The sequence below is a fragment of the Balearica regulorum genome, chromosome 26 (genome assembly GCF_011004875.1).
Source record: "Balearica regulorum gibbericeps isolate bBalReg1 chromosome 26, bBalReg1.pri, whole genome shotgun sequence".
Lineage (NCBI taxonomy): Eukaryota > Metazoa > Chordata > Aves > Gruiformes > Gruidae > Balearica > Balearica regulorum.
In genome coordinates, this window is record NC_046209.1 from 5193487 (window position 1) to 5221328 (window position 27842).

Genomic DNA, 27842 nt, shown 5'->3' on the forward strand with positions numbered 1-27842 from the left:
ACTTGCCCTCTATCACCATTTGCAGTCTGTAGAAAGAATGTCTTTCTGATGTGACGTAGTAGCTTTGTACAGTTTATGTCTGTCTTCATTGACAGCTGGAGTCTCTCTCTCAAAAATAAGTTTTATTCCTTTGAAGATTGCCCGTGTTTTGTCTGTTAACAACTTGTTTATTCTGTTGCGGTGAAATTCCCCTCATTCCTTACTATATGTGTGTATATTCAGTGTGACCTGCCTCTGTCCACTGAGCTTCGCAAACAGTTCACATGTACTTCTCTGTGGGTTTAATATGGGTAAATCATTACCAACTCCTGACTGAGACAGTGATTAATTACTTTACATGATAATGAATTTAGCATGCCTAATCTCCAAAAGCCTAGGAGAGAGATTGGCATTGTTTGACTTTTACAAATGCATGTGCTAGTGCTGGGAAGGTTTGGGATGATTATCTGGGTGATTTTAGTCAGCGAGATTCTTGTATTTTCTGCCATCTCTAAAGCAGAAGAATTGCTCTTTGTGAAGTCTGTTGAATCTGCTAATAACATGCAAAGAGCCACTCCTGTTATGATCTGGGCAAACCTGGAACATATTAATGTATGTCTTTGTCTTAATAGCGTCATTCTTTGAATGGGTGTGATTGATACACAGAATTGCAGTTTGGTGGTCAATGAATGGGATTCTAATGTACTTTGTTTTGTTTGTAGCTGGAGGTTTACATTTTACATCATTTCTTTCTTCACTGGACTTGCTGTCCTGTATGATGTGAGTACACAAGCAGTGCCACCTGCTGTTCTACCTAGCCAGTGCCTGCAAGAATGGCACGTTTTCTTGTCAAATACATCCTTTCAGACCTCCTTATAGAGATTTTCCCACCAGGTGAGTGTGTATCCTCTGCACAGCACACTTACAAGACCACAAACATATTGGACTGTGCTTATTTTAAAAACTCCAGCTCAAAAACCAAGAGGTTTCTTCTTCTTCTGGCAAAGCAGAAGACAATTGGAATTGTGTAAAAATACATTTCTGTGCAGTAGGAGGTAAAACACTTACCTGAGATGGAAGCTGCAGGGCCTGTTTTATCTGTGTTTTATCCAATACCTGTTTAAAGTAAAAAGCTTAGACTTCCTTTGGAGCATGGACTGCTATTTATTAATTTTATTTATTAATTTTCTTTTCTTTACCCAAGGTGTGATTGGTTCAGGCTCATGCCTCTGCCTTTTCTCTGATTTGATAAATAATGAGTTCTCTTGATATAAATTATACTGCCTCAGGCAGAAGAGTTAATAGAAGCCATCCGTATGCTGTGGTCACTAAGCTGGGACTAGGGGCATCGGTCATCCTCTGACTGTGTTTTAAAGGTTCCCCTGGCTCTTTTGCTGAATCTGAATCCCTAGGTGAGCTTTGCAAAAGTCTTCTACGCTGTCACCTTCTGAGAGGTTAAGTAATGGAAAACCTGCAGATCCCAAGGCAGGAGGCACAAACTGTGCTTGTAACTTCTCGTTAGTGTAACAAGTGAAGAACTTTTGAACTTACACTGACTTTCAAGTCAGAATTTACGGTACTTGAGGAGTGTGAGGATTACAGGATGAGCTAGCAGAGGAGCGAAGGTATCTAAATCCCAACTGCAGTGTTTTGTGGATCTGTACATCAAAATAGAAGGCTATTCTTTGAGGCCAGCTATGAAAGTTTGGTATGGATAACCTGCTTAGCATAGTACAAGAGCCCTGTGGCAACAGAAGGGGCGAAATCTGGTTCTTTTGCACGTTATCTGGCCATTCTAGGAATGAAAGATCATCTTCACTTTTCATGAAAGTCTTTTCTTTATTCAGTACACATCTTCCAATTTTCACAAAAAAAAAGAGGAGGCGTCTGTCCTACGGACAGCACCTCTGGATCCCATAGCAAATAGCAATTATTCTGTTACCTGAAATTGTACCGAAATTACTACATTATAAAGAAGGACAAAGAAGTAATGTGACAGGGCGTGTTTGCATGTGACATTTGCTGACTTTTGCATGTTTACTTTGGAATCTGAGTAGTATTTTAACGTGCATTTGTTTTTGTGAAACACCCTTCTTTCTTTAGAAAAAAGAAAATGTTTTAATTCTATATTAGTAGCTTTAGACTGATGGCAAAAACCTCTTCCCCATGCGTCAGTGACATAGCAGGTAGCAACGGAAAGTTATCTCAGAGCAGGCCACCAGAAAACAGTTTTATTTGCTGAGAGTAGAGGAACGATGAAATTCAGAGATCTGGGGTTCCTTTCTAGTTTACATGGTGTGCCATAGTTGTTTCAGAGTTTTTGGGTTGTCCTCTCTGATTCTATATTGCACATCTCTCCTGGTTATGTGCCTGTATTTGCTGTAAATCCTACTCCCAACCCCAGTCCCAGCCAGCAGGACGCTGTGTCTGCTCCTAATTACCACTGCTCATAAAAACCTCTGCTTCCCTTCCGTAATTCTCATGCGCCAGAAGGTGCTTGGTGAGAGAACAAGAAATATTGCCGTCTTGCTCTTAGCTCTGACATCTGGAGCTTTGTGGAACTGTTACAGAAAATTACCCTTACAGATGCGGTGTAGAATATGTTCCATCACTGTATGCTCCAGGACATGCTTGCTCTGATCAAATCTGAGCACAGCAAAGGGTCAGAGCATGCTCCATGCAGGAAGAACTTTTGGGGACTTTAGCTGCCATGTTTCTGTGAAAGTTTCTAAGCTGCCAAGTTCTAAACTACCAATTTTATATGAAGTGTGGACAAAGTAGGATCTTTTCAGAGGTTCATTACCTAACAGACTGCAGTGTGATCCTCACTGTTGAAGGAAAAAACATGTTCCTGACACACAAGTTTTCAGCCTTCTTACCACATTTAAGTGTTATTGTCCAAACCACAGAGATTCTTAATGAAATAGTTGTAAGAAAATTTTGATATGTTCAAAACATCACCACCCCAAACTTGTAGAAGGCTGCAACAAGTTGGTAGAAATCTTCCCTGAGCTATTTTACTTGGAACTGGGCTAAACAGCACGTGAAATTTCAGTGCAATAGCCACAAATTAGCGAGGTCACAAGCAACTGCAAGTTCTTGCAGTGGAAATGTCTTGGTAACTGAATTCCAGACGGTGCGACCAGCTCTGCCTCTAATAAAACACAACAAAGTCTGTAGTAGTAAAAAACTAAAGGAATTAGGTGATAAGAAAATTCTCACATTCATGTTGCTTTTTCTTTACAGAAGCCTTGGCTTTGGGACCATAGAGAGTGCTGGACAGGATATCCACAACAGGTGAGTCATGCAAGAGGGCAAATTGCTGTTATAAATCATGTATTGTCTTTCAGTATCTTTTGAAAATCAGGTTATATTAGTGACAAAAGAGAGGGCACTGAATTAAATTCAGACTCAGGAGTCCTAAGAATTCAAAGCCAGATCCTTGTCAAGGGAGAACTTCTTTGTATCTGGTGTAATCGAAACACAATAGAGGATGAGTCAGGAAAGCAGGAGGAGACTGCAGAAATAAAGGGAGAGTGAGAGTTCTGACCAGGTGAGCCAGGAAACTGAAAAATGGGAACGCTCCAAGGTTGTTTAGTTTGTAGAAGAGACTGAGGCCAGAGAAGCACATGTTGCCTGAGGAGAAGTGAAGACTTCAGTGGACAGTATCTAGAGCAGAGGACATGCTCTGAATGCTGTGCACTTTCAGCTGTACTGAAGAATCATGTCCACAGTGCTTCCCAAAGAGTTTGTTTCCCAGTGGAACTGGCAGTATAGCCAGTAGCAATACAGGATCATTCCCATAGAGTTTAGAGGATGCTCTCTTACAGTTTTACAATGTATATTCTGAGTTTTTTCACAACAGCCCTGTGAGAAGCTGTCCAGTGGGTTGGAAAGCATATATCTCTTATCAGCCCAGACCAGAATAACCTCAATGAAAATTGCCAGCTAGCCACAACATCTGTTCTTTGTTCATCAACACAAGGAGCAAAGATAGCAACCAAAAGTCAGGTACTTTTTTGCCCAGCTGCCTCCTTTGCTATTCCTACTCCCCTTACTTGAGAAGTTGAAAGAGTTAGAATGGGGCTTCACCTACTGAGCACAGGAGCTATTGCCTGCTCTGCCTTTCCCCTTATGCTTTTATGTGCTCCGAATTCTCTGTAGAGAAGGCGACTATTGATTGTTCTATAGCAGGAGCCTTCCTATATCATACTGTTGTGGATGCCACAGCAGATGTACTAAAGAGACCTAAATTTCATTAAAGTGACAAATCTGATTCCAAGTTTGGGAGAGGTTCCTCTGTCCTACAAGAGAAGCTGGTAAGTGTTTCTAGCGTGATAGTAATCTCCTGTATTATCATGCAGGGAGGTCACTCACCAATTACCATCACAGGCAAAACAGATGGGTCTTGGGGAAATTATTTTAATTCATTGCCGATCAAATCAGAGTAGGATAATGAGAAATGAGAACAAATCTAAAAACACCTTCCAGTTCTGGGCTCCCCAGTTCAAGAAAGACAGGGAACTACTGGAAAGAGTCCAGCAGAGGACTGTGAGGATGATGAGGGGACTGGAGCATCTCTCGTATGAGGAAAGGCTGAGAGAGCTGGGGTTGGTTAGCCTGGAGGAGACTGAGAGGGGATCTGATCAATACTTATAAATATCTAAAGGGCAGATGTCAAGAGGATGGGGCCAGACTCTTCTCAGTGGTGCCCAGCGACAGGACAAGGGGCAACAGGCACAAACTGGAACACAGGAAGTTCCACCTGCATAGGAGGAAAAACTTCTCCATCTGAGGGTGACCAAGCCCTGGGACAGGCTGCCCAGAGAGGTTGTGGAGTCTCCTTCTCTGGAGAGATTCCAAACCCTCCTGGACACAATCCTGTGCAACCTGCTCTGGGTGATCCTGCTCTAGCAGGGGGTTGGACTAGATGATCTCCAGAGGTCCCTTCCAACCCCTGCCAGTCTGTGATTCTCCCCACCCCTCCCTTCTTCCTGGGCTCAACTTCACTCCTGACTTCTCTACCTACTCCCCCCAAGACGTGCAGGGGGACAAGGATTGGGGGTTGCGGTCAGTTCATCACACGTTGTCTCTGCCGATCCTTCCTCCTCACACTCCCCCTGCTCCAGCATGGGGTCCCACCCACAGGAGACGGTCCTCCATCGACGTCTCCACTGTGGGCCCTTTCAGTGGGCTGCAGTCCTTCAGGAACAGACTGCTCCAGTGTGGGTTCTCCACAGGGCCACAGGTCCTGCCAGCAGCCTGCTCTAGCACAGGCTCTCCACGGGGTCACAGCCTTCTTTGGGCACATCCACCTGCTCCAGCATGGAGTCCTCCACAGTCTGCAGGGTGGACCTCCGCTCCACTGTGGACCTCCAAGGGCTGCAGGGGGACAGCCTGCATCACAATGTTCTGCACCATGGGCTGCAGGGGAACCTCTGCTCCAGCACCTGGAGCACCTCCTTCCCCTGCTTCTTCACTGACCTTGGTGTCTGCAGAGTTGTTTCTCTCACATATCCTTACTCCTTTCTCCTGTCCACTGTTGCACAGCAGTTTTTACCCCTTCTTAGATATGTTATCACAGAGGTGCTACCACCATTGCTGATGGGCTCAGCTTTGGCCAGCAGCGGGCTCAGCTGGCTGGAACTGGCTCTGTCAGACATGGGGCAGCTTCTGGCATCTTCTCGCAGAAGCCACTCCTGCAGCCCCCCCACTACCAAAACCTTGCCACGTAAACCCAGTACACACGCTTTCCAGCATCTATAACAGAAAAGACCAAAATCAGAGCTAGTAATGTCCCACTGACAAAGAGCAAGAAAGATCAAGGACAAACCCGTGTGTTAGCAGGAACAAAGAATGTATTAAACACAATCTCTACTAAACAGGCCATGCCTTTTGCTAGGGGTAATGACAAAAGAAATGCCAATTCTCCCAAATAATCTTATCTTTGGGGGAAAAAAATCCCTTCTGATCCAGAGCTCATACTTGGATAACCTCCAGAGTGTGAGCAGCACACACCAGCATGGGAGATGTTAATATCCCCCCTGGTAGCACCAGTGCATCCAGCTGTGCTTCCTCTTTTGGCCAGTCGCTGGTGCTACAAAGGAGAAACTAAAATCTATGAAGGTCATAAATCAACACTTTGGGTAGAGAAAACCCAAATATATCAGTATTTGGGAGCACCGTACTCTGTGATTCTTTGGAAATGCTAGTTGCATTTAGTCACTGCAATTTTTTTTTTTTTATCAAATAGGTTTGGGTTTAAGGAGTCCATATAGTGCCACAACAGTGAAAAATTACTTTTTAAATAGCACATATCTTGCTGAGTGGGTCTAATCTTTTAGTTTTCCAGCTGTAAAACCCCAGAAAATGACCCAGAAGAATGCAGATTACTGTTCACACTGGGAGTGTACTTTCCCCCCATTAGTTTGATTAAACTAAAAATCTGTGATAGACAACAAGGTGTCTGAAGCATCTCCTTGAATCCTAAGAAGAGAATGATTTCTTCAGCTACTACTTACCTGTTTCACCATAGTGAAATGGTTTACATAGTTTTTAAAGCTCTATACTGACTGGTCAGGAAACTGCACAGTGCTGAAGAAATCCTAAAAATATTCAGGATCTTCCTGGTGGTCCCCTGAATGTTCCGCATGGTGCGGCAAAGTGGAATTTCCCCTGCTATTTGCTTTTGCCTCAGCACAGATGACATTTAGTAAGTAACCACGTTGTTCAATGGAAGTATTTCCCGCTGAAGCTGCAAGAACCAGTCTTGTTGGTTTGGTGTCTGATGTTCTTTTGCCTAGAAAGAGTCTTCACTTCCAGGCCTTGCTCTGCTTTATCTAATGGGTATTTCACTGTCTCTCCCTCTCTCACAGCCTCTCCAACCCTCCCTGTTCTGGTACTACCTGCTGGAGCTCTCCTTCTACTGGTCACTGGTCTTCACCCTGCCCTTTGATGTGAAGAGGAAGGTGAGTGGCAGCCTCGGGGAAGACTCAAGCACAAACAGGACCCAGGCTGAACACTCAGGACAGTGATCTTCAAGAGCACATGTGTAGTGCTAGTCTGAGGTTTTGGGGGACTCTATCCTTGCTCATTCCCAGGAATTTCCATTCCCAGTCACTGGCTTCACTCTCCTCTGGGAAGTGGAGAACACAAACTCTGATACAGAAAGGTGCAAACCACTGCAGAGTCCTCAATCCAAACTTAAAAATTGCTTTTCTGGGACTTTTCTAGGCTGCACTGATCATAGAGATAGGAAAAGATGATTCTCTGCCAGTTAAGTCGTATGTGTTCCTAGGTGCCAGTGCCCCGATAGACAGGGCGCTGCGTGATTACTTAGGCATACATGTGCGTTGAGGCTGCGAATATACCCTTGTAAGTATAAAGGGTGGTTGTAAGTCTCCATCAGCGAGCCTGGGGGTATGAGATAGTCATGAAACAGGTAGGCATGCCCAGGAGCACAGAGCAGAGGTGGATATGGGCACTGCTCTGTGACAGGAAGCTGTCTTTATCTTGAAATTGTCTGTACTGAACCATTGGCTCTTACTCTTCTGTCTTCTGATTTGCACCATCATTGGACCATTAACTGGTGGAGGGAAAGAGCATTCTCTGTTGTGAGATTGTCAGTTTACACCATAAACTCTTCATTCCTGGGTCTCTTGGTTGCCTACATTTCTAGAATGTGTTAGGTAAAAGACTTATATGAGTAAGACCTTATAGCAAGAGGTTTCTTAAGTCATTGGGTAGAGAGATTTCATTTCTACCTGCAGGAGGCATGCTTTAACCAGGGCAGAAGGTGCATTATGTATTTTTTTTCTCTGCTGTCCCCTTTCTCATCAGGACTTCAAGGAGCAGATAGTCCACCATGCTGCAACCATCTTCCTGATCAGTTTCTCATACTGTGCGAATTACATCCGCATTGGGACACTGGTGATGGTGATTCATGATGCTGCTGATTGCTTCCTAGAGGTGAGCTCCACGAGTTACATGCCAGGTGAAGCCTAGTTAGCAATGGTGCTCTTCAGCCAAAGAGCGTCTTTTGATCTGGCACACTATGGGCTACATGTTATGGTGTTTCACAGATAACTCAGTACTGATCTTCTGACCCAGCCTAGGGCGCTCTGCAGAGAGCCAGGAAGATGCTTGATTACCTGCATGCAGATTGTATCGTATCTGGCTCGTTAGCCTCCTGGAGCATGTGGCAGATGCACTGTCTTGGCCTGCTGTTTATTGTTCTTTCTCCTTCCAGCCAACTAAGATATTCAATTACATGAAGTGGAAAAAAACTTGTGACAGCCTCTTTATGATCTTCTCAGCTGTTTTCCTCATCAGCCGCCTGGTCATTTTCCCCTACACGTGAGTCTGCTGCAGTCAAGGGAAATGGAAAAGCTGCCTTCTGAGAGACAGGATAATTCAGCTGGGTGCTGAATTTTTGCTGCAGCCTTTGCTTTTCAATCCTTGAGCATATGTCCCTGCCCTTTGCGTAGGCTACAGTGCCACATGGCTGTTGCACCTGCCTTGGGGTAAACTAGGGTGGTCTGCCATGGAGTTCATAGAGTAGTCTTAAAGTCCTGAAGTGTACTGCAGAGGAGGAGTCCTTGGCCTGTGGCTCTGCCCTGCTTATTTCTGGTGGGGAACTGAGAATTGGCTCGTGTTACATAAAAGAAGGAGGTGCCTGACCTGAAACTTCATCTGTGACTAGAGCTTTCTGGGGCTTAATTAGAACCCTACTAACAACACACTTTCCCTTCACTGCAATTCCCTCTCTCTTGCAGAGTGCTCTATAACACCTACTATTACTCCATGGAGATATTCCAACCCTTCTTTGGATACTACTTCGTGAATGCTCTCCTGATAATTCTGCAGCTGCTCCATGTCTTCTGGTCCTGCCTAATTATGCACATGGTCTACAAGTTCATCCTCCAGGGCACGGTATGGATCAGTTTGTAGTCCCCTGTACATCACGTGAGGAGGGAGGGTCCACCTAGACACTGTGGGAGCACAGGGGTTCCTCTGGGATGGATTCCTTCTTGCCCTAGTGAAATTATACTTGTACATTCCTAACAGTGAGGCGAAAGGAACACTCGATATTATTAGGGAAAGCTGACTGAAAAAAAGTAAAATTTTTAGGAGTCAGTACAATATTGGGTCCACTTCTGATGCTTGTGTTCAAGAAAAATGTGGATTGGTCTCCAGGGGAGATTTCTGTGAACAAAGCCAGTGACATCTGAGTAAGAATCCCAATACTTGGTCCAGTATGATACGCATTTGTAACAGAACTAAGAAATCAAGGCAGGGAAACTTGTGATTGGTGAGGCCAGTGCAAAAGTGCTTCCCTTGTAGTACAGGATTTTTAATTACAGTGTTACTGAGATCACAGAATCACAGAATGGCTGAGGTTGGAAGGTACCTCTGGAAGTCTTGTCCATATTTCCTGGCTCAAGCGAGGTCACCTAGAGTAGGTTGCCCAGGACCATGTCCAGACAGCTTTTTAATATCTCCAAGGATGGAGATGCCACAACCTCTCTAGGCACCCTGTGCCAGTGCTCAGTCACCCTCTCAGTAAAAAAGTGTTTCCTGATGTTCAGAGGGAGCCTCCTGTGTTTCAGTTTGTACCCATCACTTCTTTTCCTGTCACTGGGCACTACTGAGAAGAGCCTGGCTGTCTTCTTTACACCTTCCATTCAGGTATTAATATACCTGGATAAGATCCCCCTGAGCCTTCCCTTTCTCCAGGCTGAACAGTCCCAGCTCTCTCAGCCTTTCCTCATACATGAGATGCTCCAGTCCCTTCATCATCTTTGCAGTCCTCCACTGGACTCTCTCCAGTATTGTCCATGTCTGTCTTCTACTGGGGAGCCCAGAACTGGACACAGCACACCAGGTGTGGCCTCACCAGTGCTGAGCAGAGAGAGGGGAAGGATCACCTCCCTCAACCTGCTGGCAACACTCCTCCAAATGCAGGCCAGGAAGGGCGAGGGCACATTGTTGGCTCGTGTTCAACTGTGTTTGCCAGGACCTCCAGGTTTATCTTAGAAAAGCTGGTCAGCCCCCAGCATGTACTGGTTCCTGGTGGTGTTCCTCCCCAGGTGCAGGACTTCACACTTCCCCTTGTTGAACTTCACAAGGTTCCTGTCGGCCCAATTCTCCAGCCTGTCAAGGTCCCGCTGGATGGCACCACCATCCTCTGGCATATCAGCCACTCTGCCCCATCATTGGGATCATTAATACATGTTTCATATGGATTGTCTTACAGTGCTGCAGATGTCTACAGAGTAGATATTTCTGTCTAAACTAGCTGTCTGGACTCTCTTCGTAGCAGTAGAAAGGCATGCCCAAAGCATAATCCATTGCAGGTTGCACCCAAGTGCTGTTCATCTCTATCAGTCACAGAGCAACCCTAAATAAGTATCTGAGATGCAGCTGTATAAACTTAAGTGAAATGCATCCAGCTCTTTCTGACCATAGTATTATTTGCTGTGAGACCAAACTGCTGCTCAGCGTGAAATTCTTCCCAAAATCAAAAACATGACTTAATGGCATTAAATTAGTCACATGCCAAGGACATAGTCCAGGAGTAACAAGTCAGTGCCTTGTGGGAGTTGACCTTACAGCCCAGGATGAGTTGTTTTATTAGTATCCAACTGGGGAATTCTGTCTTAGGGGAACTGAGAACAGGCATTAAGGGCTCAGCTTCATCCATATTGTCCCCCATTTTCTTTATCTGCCTTCCCTTAAGGTAGCACAGAGCAAATCACTTGCAAATTAGGAAACAGAAACTTCACAGGGCAGAAAACTAAGACGCAACTGAAGACGCCCTTTTAATGTTTTCCTAATTCTAGTGTGGGCTGAATTACCATTGTTATCATATTGTAAAATGATGAGGTAATAAATAGCCTTATCAGAAATTAACCATCTGGGAGAAAAATACGGAAGCATATCCAGAATTTTCCCTATTTTATCTAAAAGTTATCTGCCATATTTGATGCAAAAATATATCTGATAGCTTTCCATATTGAGCAGTGAATAGCAAAGAAAAATTGTCCTGAACAGATCTGTTTCAATGCTGATATTTAGTATCCAAAGTAGCATCAGCAAGAATACAGGACATTCTCCCCTTTTTGAGAGCCATTAAATTCTCCCCTCAGTCAGAAGTTCACATTCTTCTCATGGGCCTTTCTGATTTCCACAGTTTCCTCTCTGGCTACAGGATTATCTGTACCACCTTCTCACATGATGTCCCCTAATCCCCAGTAATTAGAACTCAGCCAAATCCTGAAGTACCAGTTTCATTCCCTCATACAGGCAACCTGAGACACATCGTTGTAACTCACGTGGTTCCTTTGTGAATCTTGCTGCGTTTAAGGCCTCAGCCACATTCTATGGCCATGAATGGATAAATTTAGGAATATTGATTACTATTTGTCCTGATGCTGCACATCAAGACTCCTGTGTAGTTCCTGAACTGCTAATTCTAGAATGACATGAGGTCCAGGCTATTCTCAGAAGATAGCATCCCCTACCCATGTTGTCCTTGGAGGCAGTTTGAATTCAGAGAGTTAAGAGTTTAGACTCTTAACAAATCCTGTCTGCATTTGGGTGTAGTCATCTCTGGAAAGACCATCAGAGCAAATAGACTTCTTAGTAGGATCCAGGAGATATCCCCAGGAGAGCAGGCAGAATAAATGGAAACTATGGGTGTCCGTGCAGCAGCTGACACACACCCCTGAGCAGTTTTCAAAGCTCAGGTCACAGAAGGGTTTTGCTGCTGTCTCTCAGAGCACTCTTTCTAACAAGGAGTGTGAGACTGTGAATTTGTCCCCAATTTTGGCATCTTGTATTGCGGAGTAGAAACAGCCTGGGAAGCCAGCATATGCTAGGCTGCTTTTTCTAAACTGTCATTTCATCACATTTTTCTTCTGTGACTTCCTTTGAAGGCAATGAATTAAATATTTATAAAAGTGGATTACAGATCTCTCAGTCAATAGCAAGAGGAAAAACCTGAACATAAAACTGAATGTAATCAGAGTTGAGTGCTTTTTATTGAGCTGTTGGTTTGTTTGAAAACATACTGTTTCAAACTGTCCAAAGCAGTGTGCTCAACCCGCAGCCACCCAGGCCAAGTGTGGTCAGAACCTATCTCCGTGTCCCTTTTGGAAAAGGTGAAAGAGCTCGATTAACTGCCTCCCTCTATCCTTCTTCCACATGCTGATGCCCAAAGTAGCAATGTGGATCTCCTCGGTCCTACACAGTTGTCTTCAGTCCTTAGGCATCTGTGGTTCGGTGCTGCTTCTCAACCTGTACGGTAATTCCTGATGTTTATCAGGATCACAGCTAGGATTCCACTGAGTCTGAAATCAAAGAGATGGAGAGAATCCATGTAAAAGTGGAAAGGACACTGTGTGCCAAAGGCAAGCGGCTGAAGTAGCAGATGAATGTTTAGCCTGTGGCTCAGCTAGCACTGCTTCTTGTGCAGACTTCGATGTTTGTATTGCTTCTCATTTACATTTTTCCGTAGATGGAAAAGGACATGAGAAGCGACACAGAAGAAAGCGACAAGGATCAAGGAAGAGAAAATATTAAGGAAAAGGAGAAAAATGGGATCACGTATTTCAGCAGCGTCACAAGCAACAATTACATCCAGAGGAATGGGTCTGAGCCACTGAACAACAGAACCCACCTCACCAATGGCCATGTCAAGGAGAGATAGCTACTGTTCCCATGCTTCTCATCTGGTCTTTGATGACTCCAGTCCACCGCCTTTAGAAACAGTTTTGCTCATTGTGTAGATGAAATGGAGTGCAATTGCAGATAGCTGAATTCCTGCTTCCCGTGGGGAGAAGTGTTCATAGTCAGTGTTATTTGAAGGAAGTTTTTGGTCTTTCTTCAATAAAAGCTTACTGTAGGTTGTAGCCTTGAAGCAGATAGAAAGGGATCAAAGTGGTTTGACTTGTATTAGACTGTACCGTAGTTGTTGTTAAATGTGTTAATCTTGAAAAATACTTAAAAAAAATACAAACTCTGGCAATGTCAAGTCTTAACCATCTAATGCTGTTTGGTAGGAATCTGTTTAGCCTTGATCAGCCTCTGGAGGCCCTGGCCTATTGCCACTAATGATTATGGCTAACAAGTCAGTGTGAGACTCTAAATCTTAATACGGGGACACCTCTTGAGAAAACAGGTGCCCCATACACACTCAGAAAATTAAAACTGAACATAGTGGAATAAAAGCTTTGGAAAGACATAGGAGAAAACATGTTCTCAAAAGAAGTGCTGCTGTGTGCCATATGACCAGTTTTGTAATGCTAGGGATCTCAGCCCCTTCTGTTGTCACCATTATTGCCACAAAGGTGGGAACTCCAAAGCCCAGATTGGAGAGAATATCCACCCAACTCATAATTGGAAGAGCTGGAAAATCCAGGCAGCTGTGTCTCAACTGTCAGGTAATCCTTTAAACCTGTCTTGGAAGAAAACACAGTCAGAAGAAGGGAGGTGACAAGAAACTAGATAATCTAGAAGACAACACTGAGTAAGTGCTCATGTTTTCACCTAGTGTGATTGGCACAGTGGGAAATGTTTACAGAGTCAGCTTGTGGCAAGAAGGGAATACATTTCCCCTATCCTCAGAATAAAAAGGATCCAGAGAAGATCTGCTGAACTTTATGGAATAATGCTTTAACGTGGCTGTCTAACTGTAGGGCTTTTGCCCAGATATATCAAGAGTAGCAAGTTTAAAGCAGTAGTCCATGAAGTCATGATGCAGTTCTAATTAGGTTCATTTAGATGTCCTGTATCTTACATCCTGTGTAGTCTTCGACTTTGGATTCTGTAATCCCTTAAAAGACTCAAATTGGTATGACATGAATTTCTGTTTTATAGATCAGTTAATCTGTGAAACCAAAGTATTAACAGATTCACTGTAACGAGTGCAGGGACTGCCAAGGCCATGCAGACGCTTCCCTATATGTGCCCAGTAAGGGCCAGTGCTAACTGGGGGGTACATGGACCAAGGAAATGCTCAATTTGAGGAGTTGGTGCACATGTTTAAAAGGCAAGTGACAGCACAGAAGGACAAGAGGGTTTTCAGCAATCCACTGAGTTCACCTGAGATGTGACTGAGAGCGCTTTGATCTGACCTTGTGCGTGGTCATCTTAGGTTTCAGTCAAAATACACTGGATAATTGCAGAGCAGAAGTGGTTCCAGCGCAGGTGATTCCAGGGCAGTAACATGCTCTGGGAGGAGAACATCTGTTCCTGCATCGTCATTGAAATTTGTATTTGCTGAAAATAGTCTGTCTCTGAAACCTTGAGCTAATTGGAAGTTCAAAGTACGTGTTCTGTATGCTGTCATGTTCCTTTAATCTGAGTCTACAGTCTTGCAACTCCTCTGCGGGTGATGTGTTCAGGCGGGATGGTTCTATATCATTTTGTACTACTGAATGCAAACATTCTTTATAAATTACTTTTGAGAGGTGTGATTCTGTGGGCTCTTTTCTACTTCTTTAACTAGCAGGAGACAACCTGGCTAGTTGCGCTTTATAGGTGGATGTGTGATGAAGGAGACACGTGTGGGTACCATTGCCAAGGCCGGTACGCGTGCAGCGCGTGCGGAGAGGATGTTGCGTACCCAGGACATGTAGCCGTACTGCGCCGTGCCAGTAGAGAACTGCAGCTGCCTGATTTGTCTCCCACTAGGTAAAGCTGTGCCTGGCCCTGGAACTAGGGGCATTTTGGGGCTCCCCTGCGCTAGCCCTAGGGGCAGGGCAGGGTGCTTGGTACTGCCAGGGCAGTGGCAAGTCTAAGACTGCAGCACTGGGGAGATACTTTGGACTTGCAAGGGTACGAGGAGAAAAATTAATGTCTATTCTTCTTTTTCATGAGGTTGTAGAAGTCTAGGAAAGATCCCTGCTGTAAAATCACACCTCTGACCGGAGGAGCAGAATGCTTCCCAGGGTCTGCACGATGCTCTGTGCAGACATACCATGATGCCTGCTGAATTTCACCCTCAGGGCTCTGCTGTCCCCTGAAGATTGAGATAAGCTCATTAGGAGGCAGACCTAGTTCTTGTGAAAGGATACATCAAGGATTCCGGAGAGCTGTTGGACTCGATTAAGAACTACCGAGTGCTGCTTTTAGCTGAGGAGCTGAGCATGACAGTGATGAGTCACTGGGGCAGATCAACTGCCAAATTTGTTTACTTGCCATCAACTTGATAAGGCTTAAAGAAGCTCTGTGTGTAACGAACTTCCTCCCCACATCACTCCACCTTTTCTCCTTACGCCTACACCAGTGTTGGGAAGCTTGTGAGTGCTGTGATAGAGCATTTATGAATTTAGTGTATCACCTCCCTCCGTCCCCTCCATGGTAGGGGCATCAGCCCCCAGCACACGGAAGCTGTTGTGGGAAGCCTGCACCAAGCCTGTCACTGCTGAAAAAGCCAGCAGAGCAGATGGAGCGCTGGGCACCACAGCAGAATCTCGGTCTGTTTCCCCGACTCTTTATCACCCCACGTGCACAGGGGAGGTGTGCAGCACGCAGCACGTGCATCACGTAATGTTATCAAGCAGCTGTGGGAGGTGGTGTCCAGCTCCAGGTGAGCTACGAGAGAACGTTAACTGGCGCTCCCAGGCTGCTGTGTGGTGGGTGAGGCAAGGACGGGCAAAGCGTGGCCCCCAGGCTGGCATCTGGCAACCCTAGCCCAAAATTACAGCTGACATACATTGGACTCCAGTAGATGTGAACATCTGTTTCGGATCATGTTTTAAGAGCAGTTTGGGACAGTTGTTCCCTTCCCCCTGCACCCACTCGGGAAACATCAGAGGTGATTTTTTTCCTGTAGACATGTACACCCAAGGGAAATTTTATTTGGATGGCTTACACTTGCTTTTCTCACTGCACGTGTACAACAGACACAGCGCCTGCAGGTAAGGGCGTCCCTAAGAAACAGCATGGCATTGTTCAAAAAGCTGAAGTCATGTCCAGACAAGGAAAGTGGAAAGGACCTGTAACTTTGGCAGATTAATGTGAACATGCAATAAAGCAGGCCAAGAAATATCTTGAGAAACAACTTGAAAGGCAATACCAATCTCTGAAACATTGGAGAGACGGCAGGAGTTGTAGATAATCGAGGCATATAGCAACAACACTGAGACAAGATCAGGCTAGAGCCAAAAAATTCAATGAGCTGTTTGCATCTGACTTCCCTGCTGAGAAGCTCAAAGGAAGTCCAATATCTGACATCCTGCCAAGGCTGCATCCCAAGAGGATCCATCTCAAGCTGATGGGGATGAAGATGTAATACAGCGAACAGACTGAATAATGGCAAACCTGAGCACAGCCTTGATGCTTCATGTGTGTCCCCCCCCCGCCCAAAGTGGCATTCACTCAAGTATCAGGAGGAAACTCGTACTAGAAGGAGTTAAACTACCAGCTGTGGAATGCCATTTTTTGTTTCATGTCATCTTGTTACTGGAAAAATTTAAGAAGGTTCCGAGTGGGAATGTGAGGAGCTACAGCCATCTGCAGTCTGACATCAAGTGGTCAGACTGGTAGTGTAATAAATGATGGAATTTGTGAACATAATGTTATAGGAAAGAGTCCCCATGGGCTGTACATGAGAAAAGTACGTCTCACTCTGCTGGAGTCATCCCAGTGAGCGAGCACATGCGGAGGAGAGAACCTGCTGCCTACTCAGCTTTGCAGAGGCATTTGGAGAGGTCCCTCACCACAGCCTTAAAGAAATCCACCTGAGCTCACCGTGAGAGACAGCTGGGGGTTTTTTGCAGCCACGTATTCTTGCAGGTGCCCCAAAAAGGAGGAGGGAAAGGCAGATAGCAAAATTGGCTGATAATGAAAGTTCCTCATGATGATGATGATGATGCAGACTGACTGCAGGCGGTTGCCGAGGGGTTTACGGCACTGAGGGACCAAGTGATAAAACACAAGCGAGATTGAATACGGAACGTGGTGCGCGTGAGAAAGTCTCCTGAAGTGCTGGGCTGTGTTAACACTTCCGAATAGTTTGGGGCAGTGGTAGATCAACTTAGTGCTCCGTGTGCAGTGGTTCAAAATGCAAATAGGATGTGGTCTGTTCCTGGGCAAGATGCAGGAACCAAAGCTGAGAGTGTTGGGAGCCCAGAGGGTGCCAGAAGATCTTCATGGCTGTGGCCGGTCTCACCTGGGGCCTCCATCCACACCCTCTGCCAGGCGTCAGAGCTGATGAACAGGTGAGGGCTTTGCAGCCTGGGAAGGGAAAGGCTGGTAGAAAAAGGGGACAAGAGAGAAGCCCCTGCTGTTACTGTCACCGGGTAGGGACTTCAGTCACCTGTGCAGCAGAGTGTAATTGAAGTTAGCTGCTTTCTTGACGCCCACTAAATTATTTTCTTACACTAAGACATCTTACCCCACCTCCAAGCTCGCAGGCAGGTCAGAACAAGTGATGCTATTTCAACTAGTCTGAAGTCATGGGATTGAGTGAGAGCTGGGAATCCGGAGTTAGGAGGGAGCGTTACACCTTGCTGCTACCTGCTTGCTGAGTCCCGGAGCCTCTGCTTTCTGTGCCCCTCGTATTGACCAGGATGGGACTGTCAGAGAGGTTCTGGCACCATGAATACTGGCTGCCACCTGGAGCTACCTGGGAAGACATGAAGGAGTCTGCAGGCACACGCTACCCGCAGCCTCAGGACCTCTTGCTCTGCATCCCTGGTGCCCTGCTCTTGATCATTGTCCGATGCACCTTTGAAAGGTGAGTGCAGCGAAGCCGGTTTCTCTTGTGCTGGTTGCCACCAGTGTCTTGCAGGGTTGCTCCAGACTGATCCCTGCCTGCTTCCTGACCACTGGAAAGTGGACAGGGGATTGTCCCTGAGGATGCTGAATCTCTGCTTGTGGCATATGGTATTTGCGTGGCAGCTCTGTGCCCTGCCCTCTCTCCTGTACCTGTAACATAACCGATACCAGCAGGCGTGAAAAGGCAAGTCCATCACTCAGTCACACCTCAGCTGTCGGTGGAGGGTCCCTCTGGGGACAGCCCAAGTGGGAGCTTGCAACAGAGATAAGGGATTTTTGGGGTACATTAGTGTTGGGAGCCCCCAGCTGAGCCAGGGTTCAGCCTGATCCTAGAGGATGCTCCCAAAGGTGCTATGTGAGCCCCCACTCTCAGCACAGAGGCAGAAAGAGGGGGTGACCGTGGCTCCTAGAGCTTGTTGTGCGATCGCTTTGCTCACACCGCTCCTCCTTGCCCAGCTCTGCCCTGCTCTCTCCTCCCGGCACCAGAGATCCCCAGTTCAGTCAGGGATGATGCACTCGAGTGCCCTAGCTGTGGGCTTTCGCCTGGCTGAGGGAAATGGAACTCCCCAGCGGAGCTGGAGAACCAGCAGGCATCTCCCCAGGGCTCAAGTGTAGAAATGAGGCAGGTCCCCGTGGCTCAGCACCGGAGATGGACTCGGGCTGGGCTTTGGGGGGCCCCGTTTCCAGGAATACAGAGACATCAGGAGGTACGGACCAACCCTCGCACGCAGGAAATGGAGCTGATCGGCTAAAGCAGGGCAGTGTGCTGGTGCGGGAAGAGCTGCCCAGGCGCTTCCCCAGGCAGAGCAGGACTTTGGGCAGGGGGGGGGACATGAAGCATCAAGGCTGTGCTCAGCAAACCTGCACTCAGCTGGGACGTGGACTTTCTCCTGTGACCTAGAGGAGCTGGGGGAGCACCGGCCCTTCTCTCCAGGGAGCAGGCTCCTGCCTGCTGTGCGCAGCCGTGTGAGAAGCTGCGGCAGACGGGCTGTAGGAAGAGCCAGAATTAATTCCAGGGTGATCAGGTTCTTCCCTCAAAGATGTTGCATTTGCCTGGCTTCCTAGAAACAGCAACGTTTTAGAAACCAGTGCCTCCCACTAGAGCCTTGCTGGGGTTTCCCGCAAAGCTAACATTTCCTGCGGGAACCAGCGTATCCCCGTGTGCTACGACCTTGGCTCCTGCTGCCACCCTGGGCACAGAGCACAGGGGCCACTCAGACCCTTGCAGACCGGTTTTGTGGCACGGTCTGGACTGCTTCGGAACATAGGGGACCAGCGCGCGCTCCATCACAGAGAAATGCAAGGCGTCTTGGGGCCTCAGCGGAATTAATTATTGCTTAGTTTGTAGTTGTTATTGTTGTCTCTACTGGACATCCAGCGTTCCTCACCTTTGCTTTGGTGCCATTGCACGTCCCTGACAGAGGCGCTGGGCATCACGCGTGCCCCCGCAGTGGTACTGGGTCCCTTGGGCTCTGCATGTGTAGCTGGGGTTGTGCTGCACCCCTGGGGCTGGGTGTGCGAGCACCCAGGGCAGCGCTAGGCCCCCGACGCAGTGCGTCCGCGCCCAGGATACGGTGCTGGCAGGATCTTGCCGTTGGCTGACCGTGGCTCACAGCGTGGGCAGGCGCGTCCTCTCCTGGCTGAACTCTTTCTCCTCTTGCAGAACCGTAGCTCTGCCCTTGGGCAGGAGGTTGGGTGTGAGCGACAAGCTGAGGCCCAAAGTTCAGCCCAATGCCACGCTGGAAAGCTTCTATGTTCTGCTGGGCAGGACCCCAAAGGAGGTGAGTGTCCCCTGTGTCCCGGTGTCCCAAGAGCCCAGGCAAGCAACACCTCCCTGCCTAGATACCCAGCCCAACCAAACCAGCCTCACAGTTACGGCTAACCACGCTTGCATGGAAGAAGAGAAGCGGATATTTCAGCATCTTTCAACGTGTTCAGCGGCTGCAGTCCCAGCACCGCCCGACCTGCTGCGTATCAAATAGAGCGGGGAGTGTGAGAGCTGCTGGCTCTGGTGGGGAGGCACCCATCACCCCATTTGGGTGGAGTCTACGTAAAAGGCTCCTTATTTTTGAAGAACTACAGGTCCTTCAGAATCACAGAGTCATTTAGGTTGGAAAAGACCTTTAAGACCATCAAGTCAAACACTGCCAAGCCCACCCCTAACCCATGTCCCCAAGCACCACATCAACACAGCTTTTCAATCCCCCCAGGGCTGGTGAGTCAGCCACTTCCCTGGGCAGCCTGTTCCAGGGACTGACAACCCTTTGGGGGAAGACATTTTTCCTTATCTCCAGTCTAAACCTGCCCTGGTGCAACTTGAGGCCGTTTCTTCTTGTCCTATGGCTTGTTACTAGGGAGAAGAGACTGACCCCCACCTGGCTGCACCCTCCTTTCAGGGAGTTGTAGAGAGCCATCAGGTCTCCCCTCAGCCTCTTTCTCCAGACTAAACAACCCCAGGTCCCTCAGCCGCTCCTCACAGGACTTGTGCTCCAGACCCTTCACCACTTCGTTGTCCTTCTCTGGACGTGCTCCAGCACCTCAATGTCCTTCTTGTGGTGAGGGGCCCAAAACTGAACCCAGCACTTGAGGTGCGGCCTCACCAGAGCCAAGTACAGGGGGACGCTCGCTGCCCTGCTCCTGCTGGCCACACTATTGCTGATATGAGCCAGGATGCTGTTGGCCTTCTTGGCCACCTGGGCACACTGCTGGCTCATATTCAGCCGGCTGTCGACCAACACCCCCAGGTCCTTTTCCTCCAGGCAGCTTTCCAGCCACTCTGCCCCACGCCTGTAGCGGTGCCTGGGGTTGGTGTGACCCACGTGCAGGACTCGGCACTGAGCCTTGTTGAACCTCACACAGTTGGCCTGGGCCCATCGACCCAGCCTGTCCAGATCCCTCTGCAGAGCCCTCCTGCCCTCCAGCAGATCGACACTCCCACCCAATTTGGTGTCATCTGCAAACTGACTGAGGGCGCGCTCGATCTCGTCCAGATCATTGATACAGATATTAAACGGAACTGGCCCTAACACTGAGCCCTGGGGAACGCCGCTTCTGACCGGCCACCAACCGGCATTAACTCCATTCACCACCACTCTTTGGACCCAGATCATGACTTGCATTGATGCATGGATTTTAAAAGTAATTTTTTACTTGAGCTCATCTTTACATTAGTTTTAATCACAGTTTATAAATCTTACGGCTAGGTAGTTTTATTTGGAATTCATAGAGCATGTTGGAAATGATGCTTTTTAGCCCGTGAGTGTGCAGTCACTTGAACAGCTGGATGTTTTTTCTAACATGACTTAGTGAACTATGTGCTTCTCTTATCATCACAAGGCAAAGCTTCTTTTATCTTCAAGTTTGCTATCTGTAGCTGATAATTATCAGCCAAAACTGCATCGGGGTGGAAAAAAATTTGTTTAGACTTTTATAGCAAGGACATCGAATCCCATTGTGTGCAGCTGGCAAAATTTAACCAGGGCGAGCCTGCGCTTGCTTCCGAACCCACATTTAGATATTGCTGACCCGGAGCTTTAAAATGGCCAAAATGACTTGGGACTTCACACGTGCAAATAGAGCTGATAGGATTCTTTTCCAAAGAAAGGTGTTCTTCGGGGAGCCATGCACCCATGGTGGCAGAGGCAGCCTGCAGGAGCACAGCTCTTCCACCCACGTGGGGACGGCCCACCGCAGGAAGGCTGAGTCCTGCTTCCCTGCTCTGCTTTCTAGGAGGACCTGATTTCACTGGCCAAGCAAAGTGACCTGCCGGTTAAAAAGGTGGAGACCTGGTTCCGGCACCGGCGGGCCCAGGACCGGCCCAGGCTGATGAAGAAGTTCTGTGAGGCCAGGTAGGTGGGCCAGCAGAGGCTTTTGGTGATGAAGACGTCCAACAAGGTCTGCACGCCATCACCATCCCCGGCCCTGGCCTTAGCCCCAAGCACACTCCCAGAGAAGCCTGCTGCGGCTGCGAAAGCAGACTTCGTACCATGAAGCTGGGTCCCACCACTGCACAGGCTGCCAGCTTCGTCCTTCCTTTCCACTTTTCACTTTAAAAAGTTAAAGTTGCCTCAAAAGAGTCCGCTGCCCTTGATGCAGATTGAGTTTAAATCTCAGATGCTAGAGGGATTTTGAGCAGCAATGCCATTTGCAAAACATGTCAAACTTCTTTTCAAGATGATCTTCATACGAAATTAAAATTTTAAAATATTCTCAGCATGGATCATTGGGCATAAAATAAATCCATGAAGTGGAGTTAGTAGGCAGTGCGAGCCATGAACGGAGGGAGGTAAAAACTGAGAAACACCAGGTTGTGGAGTCTCCTTCTCTGGAGAGATTCCAAACCCTCCTGGACACCATCCTGTGTAACCTGCTCTGGGTGATCCTGCTCTAGCAGGGGGTTGGACGAGATGATCTCCAGAGGTCCCTTCCAACCCCTACCAATCTGTGATTCTCTGCTTGAGGTTTAATGCTGTATGCACACAAAGGCCCCCACCAGGCATGAGATCTACTCTCCCTCCCCCTCTGAAAAATAAATTATTCAGTGCTTGAACCCTGTTACTATGCTTTAGTTACCTTAACAGCAGCGCATCCATGTGTGAACAGAGCTGAGGTTCTGCAAATCCCAGCCCAAACAAGTGTAGGTTCCCCTGTGGGCTTTGCAGCGTCTTGGGGAGCTATTCCAACTCTGGAGGAAGTCTTAATTTCTTGGCTTTTTTCTGTTTTAGCTGGAGATTTACATTCTATTTCACCTCATTCTTCTCTGGGCTGGCTCTCCTCTATGATGTAAGTATGTGAGCAGGGTAATGCTGTGGAGTGACATCTTTCAAGGATTCCTCGTTCATGGCAAATGAGTCCGATGGCCCTGGGCAGTTTCAAAGAGCCCATCCAGAGATCATGTGTGGCCATGACTGTGGGTCCAAAGACAAAGAGTGACAAATTCAGGGGCATGGAGCAGAACCATCCCCAATGCTGATCCAGCAGAACAGTCCCCCTTTCCCTGGGTGGACCTGGCTAGGTGTGAGTGATGTTACCATGGTTTTCTCCTTGTCTTAGATCATTGTGTAAGTGATGCCCCACTAATACCCACACGCAGACGTTGCATCTCAGCCAAAAGCAGACCCTGTCCTGGCTGTGGCTGCTGCCCACTGCGTATCAAGACCCTCTGTGTGACATCCTGTGCCTTCACTAATGACAAATGCTTTTTGCCAACCACTTTTTCCAAAGCTCAAAGGCAGATTGGATCTAGCATGGGCTCATTAACTTCTTGACATGCTTCTTCATATGGTCATTACATGTCACTGGAAGGCTGTGGGTTCTTACTACTGTCTTCTCTCTGCGCAGAAGTCCTGGTTTTGGGACCACACAATGTGCTGGCTGAGATTTCCACAACAGGTGAGCAGCAAATACCTGGAATCACCAGATAATTTGTATTGGAAGGGGGACCAGGAGATCTTTTGTCCAACCTCCTGCTTGCAGCACTCAGCTGCAAGATCAGACCAGGTTATCTAGGGCTTTCTCCAGCCTAGTTTTGAAAATCTTCAAGGATGGAGCCAGCACAACCTCTCTGGGCAAACTGTTTGACTGCCCTCATAATGAAAAAGCTTTCTTACATCCACCTCTCTTGTTTCAACTTATGTCTGCTGTCTCTCATCCTTGCACCATGGGGAACAGCTTGGCTCTGGCTTCCTTACAGGCTCCTTATAGGTGCTCCATATGATCGCAAGCAGAGAGTCTCTGCCCTGAAGAGGCACCTCTTCCCAACGAGTTTCTCTGTAACCCAAACCTGGCTGGAAGTGGTTCTGTGTGTGTGGCCACCAAAGGGACCAGGTGGTCAGGACATCCCTCAACCTCTCTGAGCAGGGATGGAGATGAGAGGTGTCCGACCCCCTGCAGACTGGCCAGGGCTTGACAGCGCATTGGCAAATGGCTCAGTCACAGGGAATGTGAAAATTTAAGCATGACCAAGCCCAGCTCTCCCAAACACAGGTTGAATGAAGGGGCTTTGCCCAGGAAGACCCTTCCCCTCTCCCACCCCCCCAGAGCTAGGCAGGGCTTCACGCTGCCTGTCACTTGTCTCGCAGCCTCTCCCTCCCGCGTTGGGCTGGTTCTACCTGCTGGAGCTCTCCTTCTACTGCTCGCTGGTGGCCACCCTGCCCTTCGACGTGAAGAGGAAGGTGAGTGACAGCAGCACAACCACAATGTGCTGGCTTGGTTGGCCCCCGCCACGAGGCTCTCCCCTCCCGCTGTCAGCTCCCTGGGGGTGCAAAGGACAAGGCGTGCATGCAGCGGCGAAGACCCCCGAGCCCATGAGCTCCTTGCAGCTCTCATATCCCACCATTGCACCTTGCGCTGGGTGCCGCTCGTGTGTGGTGTGGCCTTCCTGCCTGCCTGGGGAAGCACCAGGAGCTGACATGGGCTCCCCACGCCTGGCCAAGGCACAGCCACTGGGTGAACATGGCATCGTGGCCCTTCCCAGCCCTGGTCTCAGGTGCTGCCTGAACCAGGGGGCTGTGTCCTCCCCGGGGAGGGGAGCTGGACTGTTGTGATGAAGGTCCTGTAGATGCACGTGCGGCTTTCGTAGTGTGGGATGAGGTGGCCTCCTGGGGCCCATGGACCCAGCATCCACCATTGCCCTCTCCTCATTCTGCAGTGAAGACTGCACAGAGCTGTGCAGCTCAACTGTACAAGCTGAGGTTCAACCTCAGCTTCATTTGATTGTTTAATTTGAGGATCACATCTCTCTTCAGAAACTTCATGCTTTTCCCCAGATGTGGGTTCTGCCCAGCTCTCGCAAAGCATGTTCTGGATCCCAGAGGACCTGCAGAAACTCTATTAAAATTACCAATACTGCAATAGTCTTTTTAGACAGGTTGGTTATTGACCACCTGCAATGCCTCCCAGAAGAAGCAGGAACACGCTGCCTGGCAGTGGTCCTCCCTGGGTCAGAGCTGCCCTTCCCAATCCCTCCACAGAGCACTCCAGAGTCATCCTATACCCCAAGCATTGCCTTTTTGCATGTACAGATTTGTCCATGTAGGCATGAACCACCCATCAAGGTCCTCTCTTTACATGAGTTGTGTGAGAGGGCATATTCCCCACCTGCAGTACCTCCAGCCCATCTCCATGGGTCCCTCTCCGTGGGCAGTACAGGGAGGTTGAAGAGCTGTCTCCATTATGGCTAGTGGGTAGGACCTGCCCCAGCTTTTCCATACACAGTGGAGGTGTCTGGGAGGAAAATATGGGGTGTTAAGAAAGGAACTTTGCAAGGGCAGATTGATTCATGAAGAATTTATAAAAAATCTGTCTTCTAGCATGTTTGCACCTATGCGTACGTTCTTGGGATTGTGCAGGACCTCAGAGAGCTGTAGCACGGTGGGGAGCACCGATGCTTCGCGGAGGTGTTTGCCATGTCCTAATGAGGCAGCAGCATCCAGGAACAGGTGCTGCCAGGTCAAGGTAAGACTGGCACACAGTCTCTCTTCTCATGCCAGGACTTTAAGGAACAGATCATCCACCACATCGCCACCATCACTCTGATCTTTGTCTCCTACTGTGCCAATCTTATACGGTTTGGGATGATCGTCATGTTGGTCCATGATGCCTCCGATTATATTTTAGAGGTGAGTTACCCTCTCCCAGAAATGCAGAAATGTGCTCGTGTCCGTGGGTAGCACCGGGAACTGTGTGCCTTAGAGCACGTGATGGGTGTGGGTGCGGTGGCCACCCAAGTGGGCCACGTGTATTACAGTGCCAGTGCATTTAGGAAGGATCAGATTTACTGCTCTCGGGGAAAAGTACGCGAGTGCACGGGGACTGGGACGCATCCCCACAAGCCCGGTAACCCTTGCAGGACACGGGGAATCCTTCAGCCCCCTAGAAGAACGCAGGCACATGGGACATACGGCAATTTGTCTCTCTACAGCTTGCCAAGATGCTCCATTACATGAAATGGAAGTGGGTCTGCGAAGCAGTCTTTATTGTTTTTGCTGTGGTTTTCATCATCTCCCGGCTTGTCATTTTCCCGTTGATGTGAGTTATGTGTTAACGTTCTCTGACCGTGGCTATTGCGTGCTATTTGAGCTTCTGAAGAGATGACCCTCCATGCTGAGGGGAGCAAAGGCAGGGGACAGGACACTACAGGTACGTTCAAAGATTAATCCAACTGGAACTGAAGGTTCCCAGGAACCCAAGGAAAAAAAACCCAGGGTTTTAACTGTATAAATTAACTAACTAAATTAATCTAGAGCCACAGCCACCGCCCCTCCATTCCCACGGTCTCACTGTCTCTCCTAGGTAGGGACTGTCTCTCACCTGGGGCTGTCTCATGCGGTGATGAGATGCTTCCATGCAGCTGACTTCTCATGAGCTATTGTGGCACTGGGAATGTTTTAGGATTTGTCTTCCTCCATCCTCCTAAAGCCATCCCCGCCAGAGTCTGAGGGTAATCTGTCTTCTCTACTCCTGCTCAAGACCTGGTGCGAGTCTTCCAGTGTGTAGGAAGTGCCCTCCTTCTGTTGCAAGCACTGGTTCCTACAAGAGAAAGAAGGTACAAACTGTACTGGTTAGAATTTCCCTTCTGATTTCACAATTTTCTTCTGATTTGTCTCTCTTTCCCACAGCACATACTATTACTTTGTGACAAAATTTCAGTTCTTCATCGTAAGCTGTCTGATAAACGCTTTCCTGATGATCCTGCAGTTGTTACATGTTTTCTGGTCCTATCTAATCATCCAGATGATCTTCAGTGTCATCCTCTGTGGTGAGGTATGAAAAAAAATCTTTGTCTCCTTTGTGCCACCACTACTCATGAGAGACCAGGAGATCCAGGGTGACTCCTGCATGCCCAACAAACAGCCCGAGAGCTTCTGAAGTCACACGTGGGGAGTTGTGTGGATACCTTTGCTCATGGAGATCAGAGCAGCAGCTCACTTCTAGTTTGCAGCTGTGTCCTAGTGACACGGTCCTTTCTCCTCCACCTTCTAACAGCTTCTCGGTATGTGGTTGGGGAGAACAGGAAGCTCTTGGTATGTCCAAAGTGGAGTAAGGAAGGAGCAATCAGGTAAGCCTGGTGGGTAGAACACTGTGTATTTGTGCCTCTGAGTTTTGGGTGCATTCCACAGGCTTTTGATGCATGCCAGAACTTGTATAGGGATCATTGGAAGAAACCTTGCCATCAGAGATGGCAGTTCCCTGGCCTGCCTTCCTAAGCTAAGTGGATGGCATCTTGGTAGCCTTTCAGTAGATTTGTGAAGGCTTTGGGGATCTGTGGCCAGGAAAAAAAAACCCAAAACCCCAACAAAAACCCCACAGTGCTGGTGTTATGCCTTCAGCTTACCTTGAACTACCCCTTCATTGAAGCCAAATTAAGAGAAAAAACAGTTTTTCTGGAGGAAATGATGGAGCATACTCTCATCAAGTTTGTAGATGGTACCAAAATGAGGAGACCAGTCAATATGCTCACTGGTCAAATATGTGTTGACTTTAGGAGCTTCAACAGTAATAACCTGCACAGTAAAATATGCAGAATAACTGTATGTAGACTAAATACTAACTTATTTTCAGAAGGTCACTTTACAAGAACATTATTAGGGTGACCAAAAAAAAAAAAAAAAAGCCTTCAAAAGTTAGGTGAAACCATAACAAAGTCAACCTCTGGCAGTTTAAGTCAAGCTCCCAATGCAGGGACAAATGCAACACTGGCTTTAAGGACGTGCTCATGCCTGTTATTTTTATTTTAGCGGTCAGGTTAACACACCAGTGCTGTGAACGAAAACAGAACTAGTCGCCTCTAATATATACCATGAGCTTTTGCTGCTCATTGAAATTGTCTTTCTTTCCTACAGAAAAGAAAAGATGCCCGAAGTGACACTGAGGAAAGCGACAGGAGCGAAGCGGAGGATCTGGCGAAGAACAAAGAGTAACGCGGGTCTTGCTGCAAAACACCAGGAACCGGGTAGACTCTCAAAAGTGAGGAGGCCAAATAGGACTTGGGGGGGGAAGGCCAGACAGGCTCACAGATGGCCTCACAATAGTCTGCCTGCGGCCTCAGCCAGTGTCTAGATGGAAGCGAATTTCATCAT

The 27842-nt window shown here is 47.8% G+C and overlaps 2 protein-coding genes across 14 annotated transcripts in view; both read left to right on the plus strand.

The window, feature by feature from the left end:
• The window catches only part of LOC104629599 (ceramide synthase 4), a 48633-nt gene extending 34181 nt beyond the window's left edge, over positions 1-14452 (plus strand). For 12 of the 13 annotated variants that reach the window (XM_075776395.1, XM_075776388.1, XM_075776392.1 and 9 more), the window contains 7 exons: positions 702-759; positions 3226-3276; positions 6855-6947; positions 7819-7947; positions 8228-8334; positions 8754-8910; positions 12497-14452. In XM_075776395.1, the coding sequence (XP_075632510.1) occupies positions 702-759; positions 3226-3276; positions 6855-6947; positions 7819-7947; positions 8228-8334; positions 8754-8910; positions 12497-12688 (787 nt within the window). In that variant the 3' untranslated portion in view covers positions 12689-14452. The remainder of the gene's footprint in view (positions 1-701; positions 760-3225; positions 3277-6854; positions 6948-7818; positions 7948-8227; positions 8335-8753; positions 8911-12496) is intronic. The other variant, XM_075776396.1, reaches the window with a different exon arrangement.
• Positions 14453-17555: 3103 nt separating this feature from the next.
• Positions 17556-27800, plus strand: LOC104629303 (ceramide synthase 4). Its single transcript, XM_075776274.1, has 10 exons — positions 17556-17722; positions 19427-19544; positions 21493-21611; positions 22488-22545; positions 23104-23154; positions 23844-23936; positions 25254-25382; positions 25685-25791; positions 26382-26526; positions 27606-27800. Exons 1-10 carry the CDS (start codon positions 17556-17558, stop codon positions 27681-27683), a joined length of 1065 nt encoding a protein of 354 aa, XP_075632389.1. The 3' UTR covers positions 27684-27800.
• Positions 27801-27842: the final 42 nt, after the last annotated feature.

What these genes read in the sequence shown, in the direction of transcription:
- LOC104629303 (XM_075776274.1), top strand. Translation starts at nt 17,556, where the DNA reads ATGGGACTGTCAGAGAGGTTCTGGCACCATGAATACTGGCTGCCACCT. An exon ending in GTCCGATGCACCTTTGAAAG is followed by an intron (nt 17,723 to 19,426) that starts GTGAGTGCAGCG and finishes CTCCTCTTGCAG; the next exon opens with AACCGTAGCTCTGCCCTTGG. An exon ending in TGGGCAGGACCCCAAAGGAG is followed by an intron (nt 19,545 to 21,492) that starts GTGAGTGTCCCC and finishes TCTGCTTTCTAG; the next exon opens with GAGGACCTGATTTCACTGGC.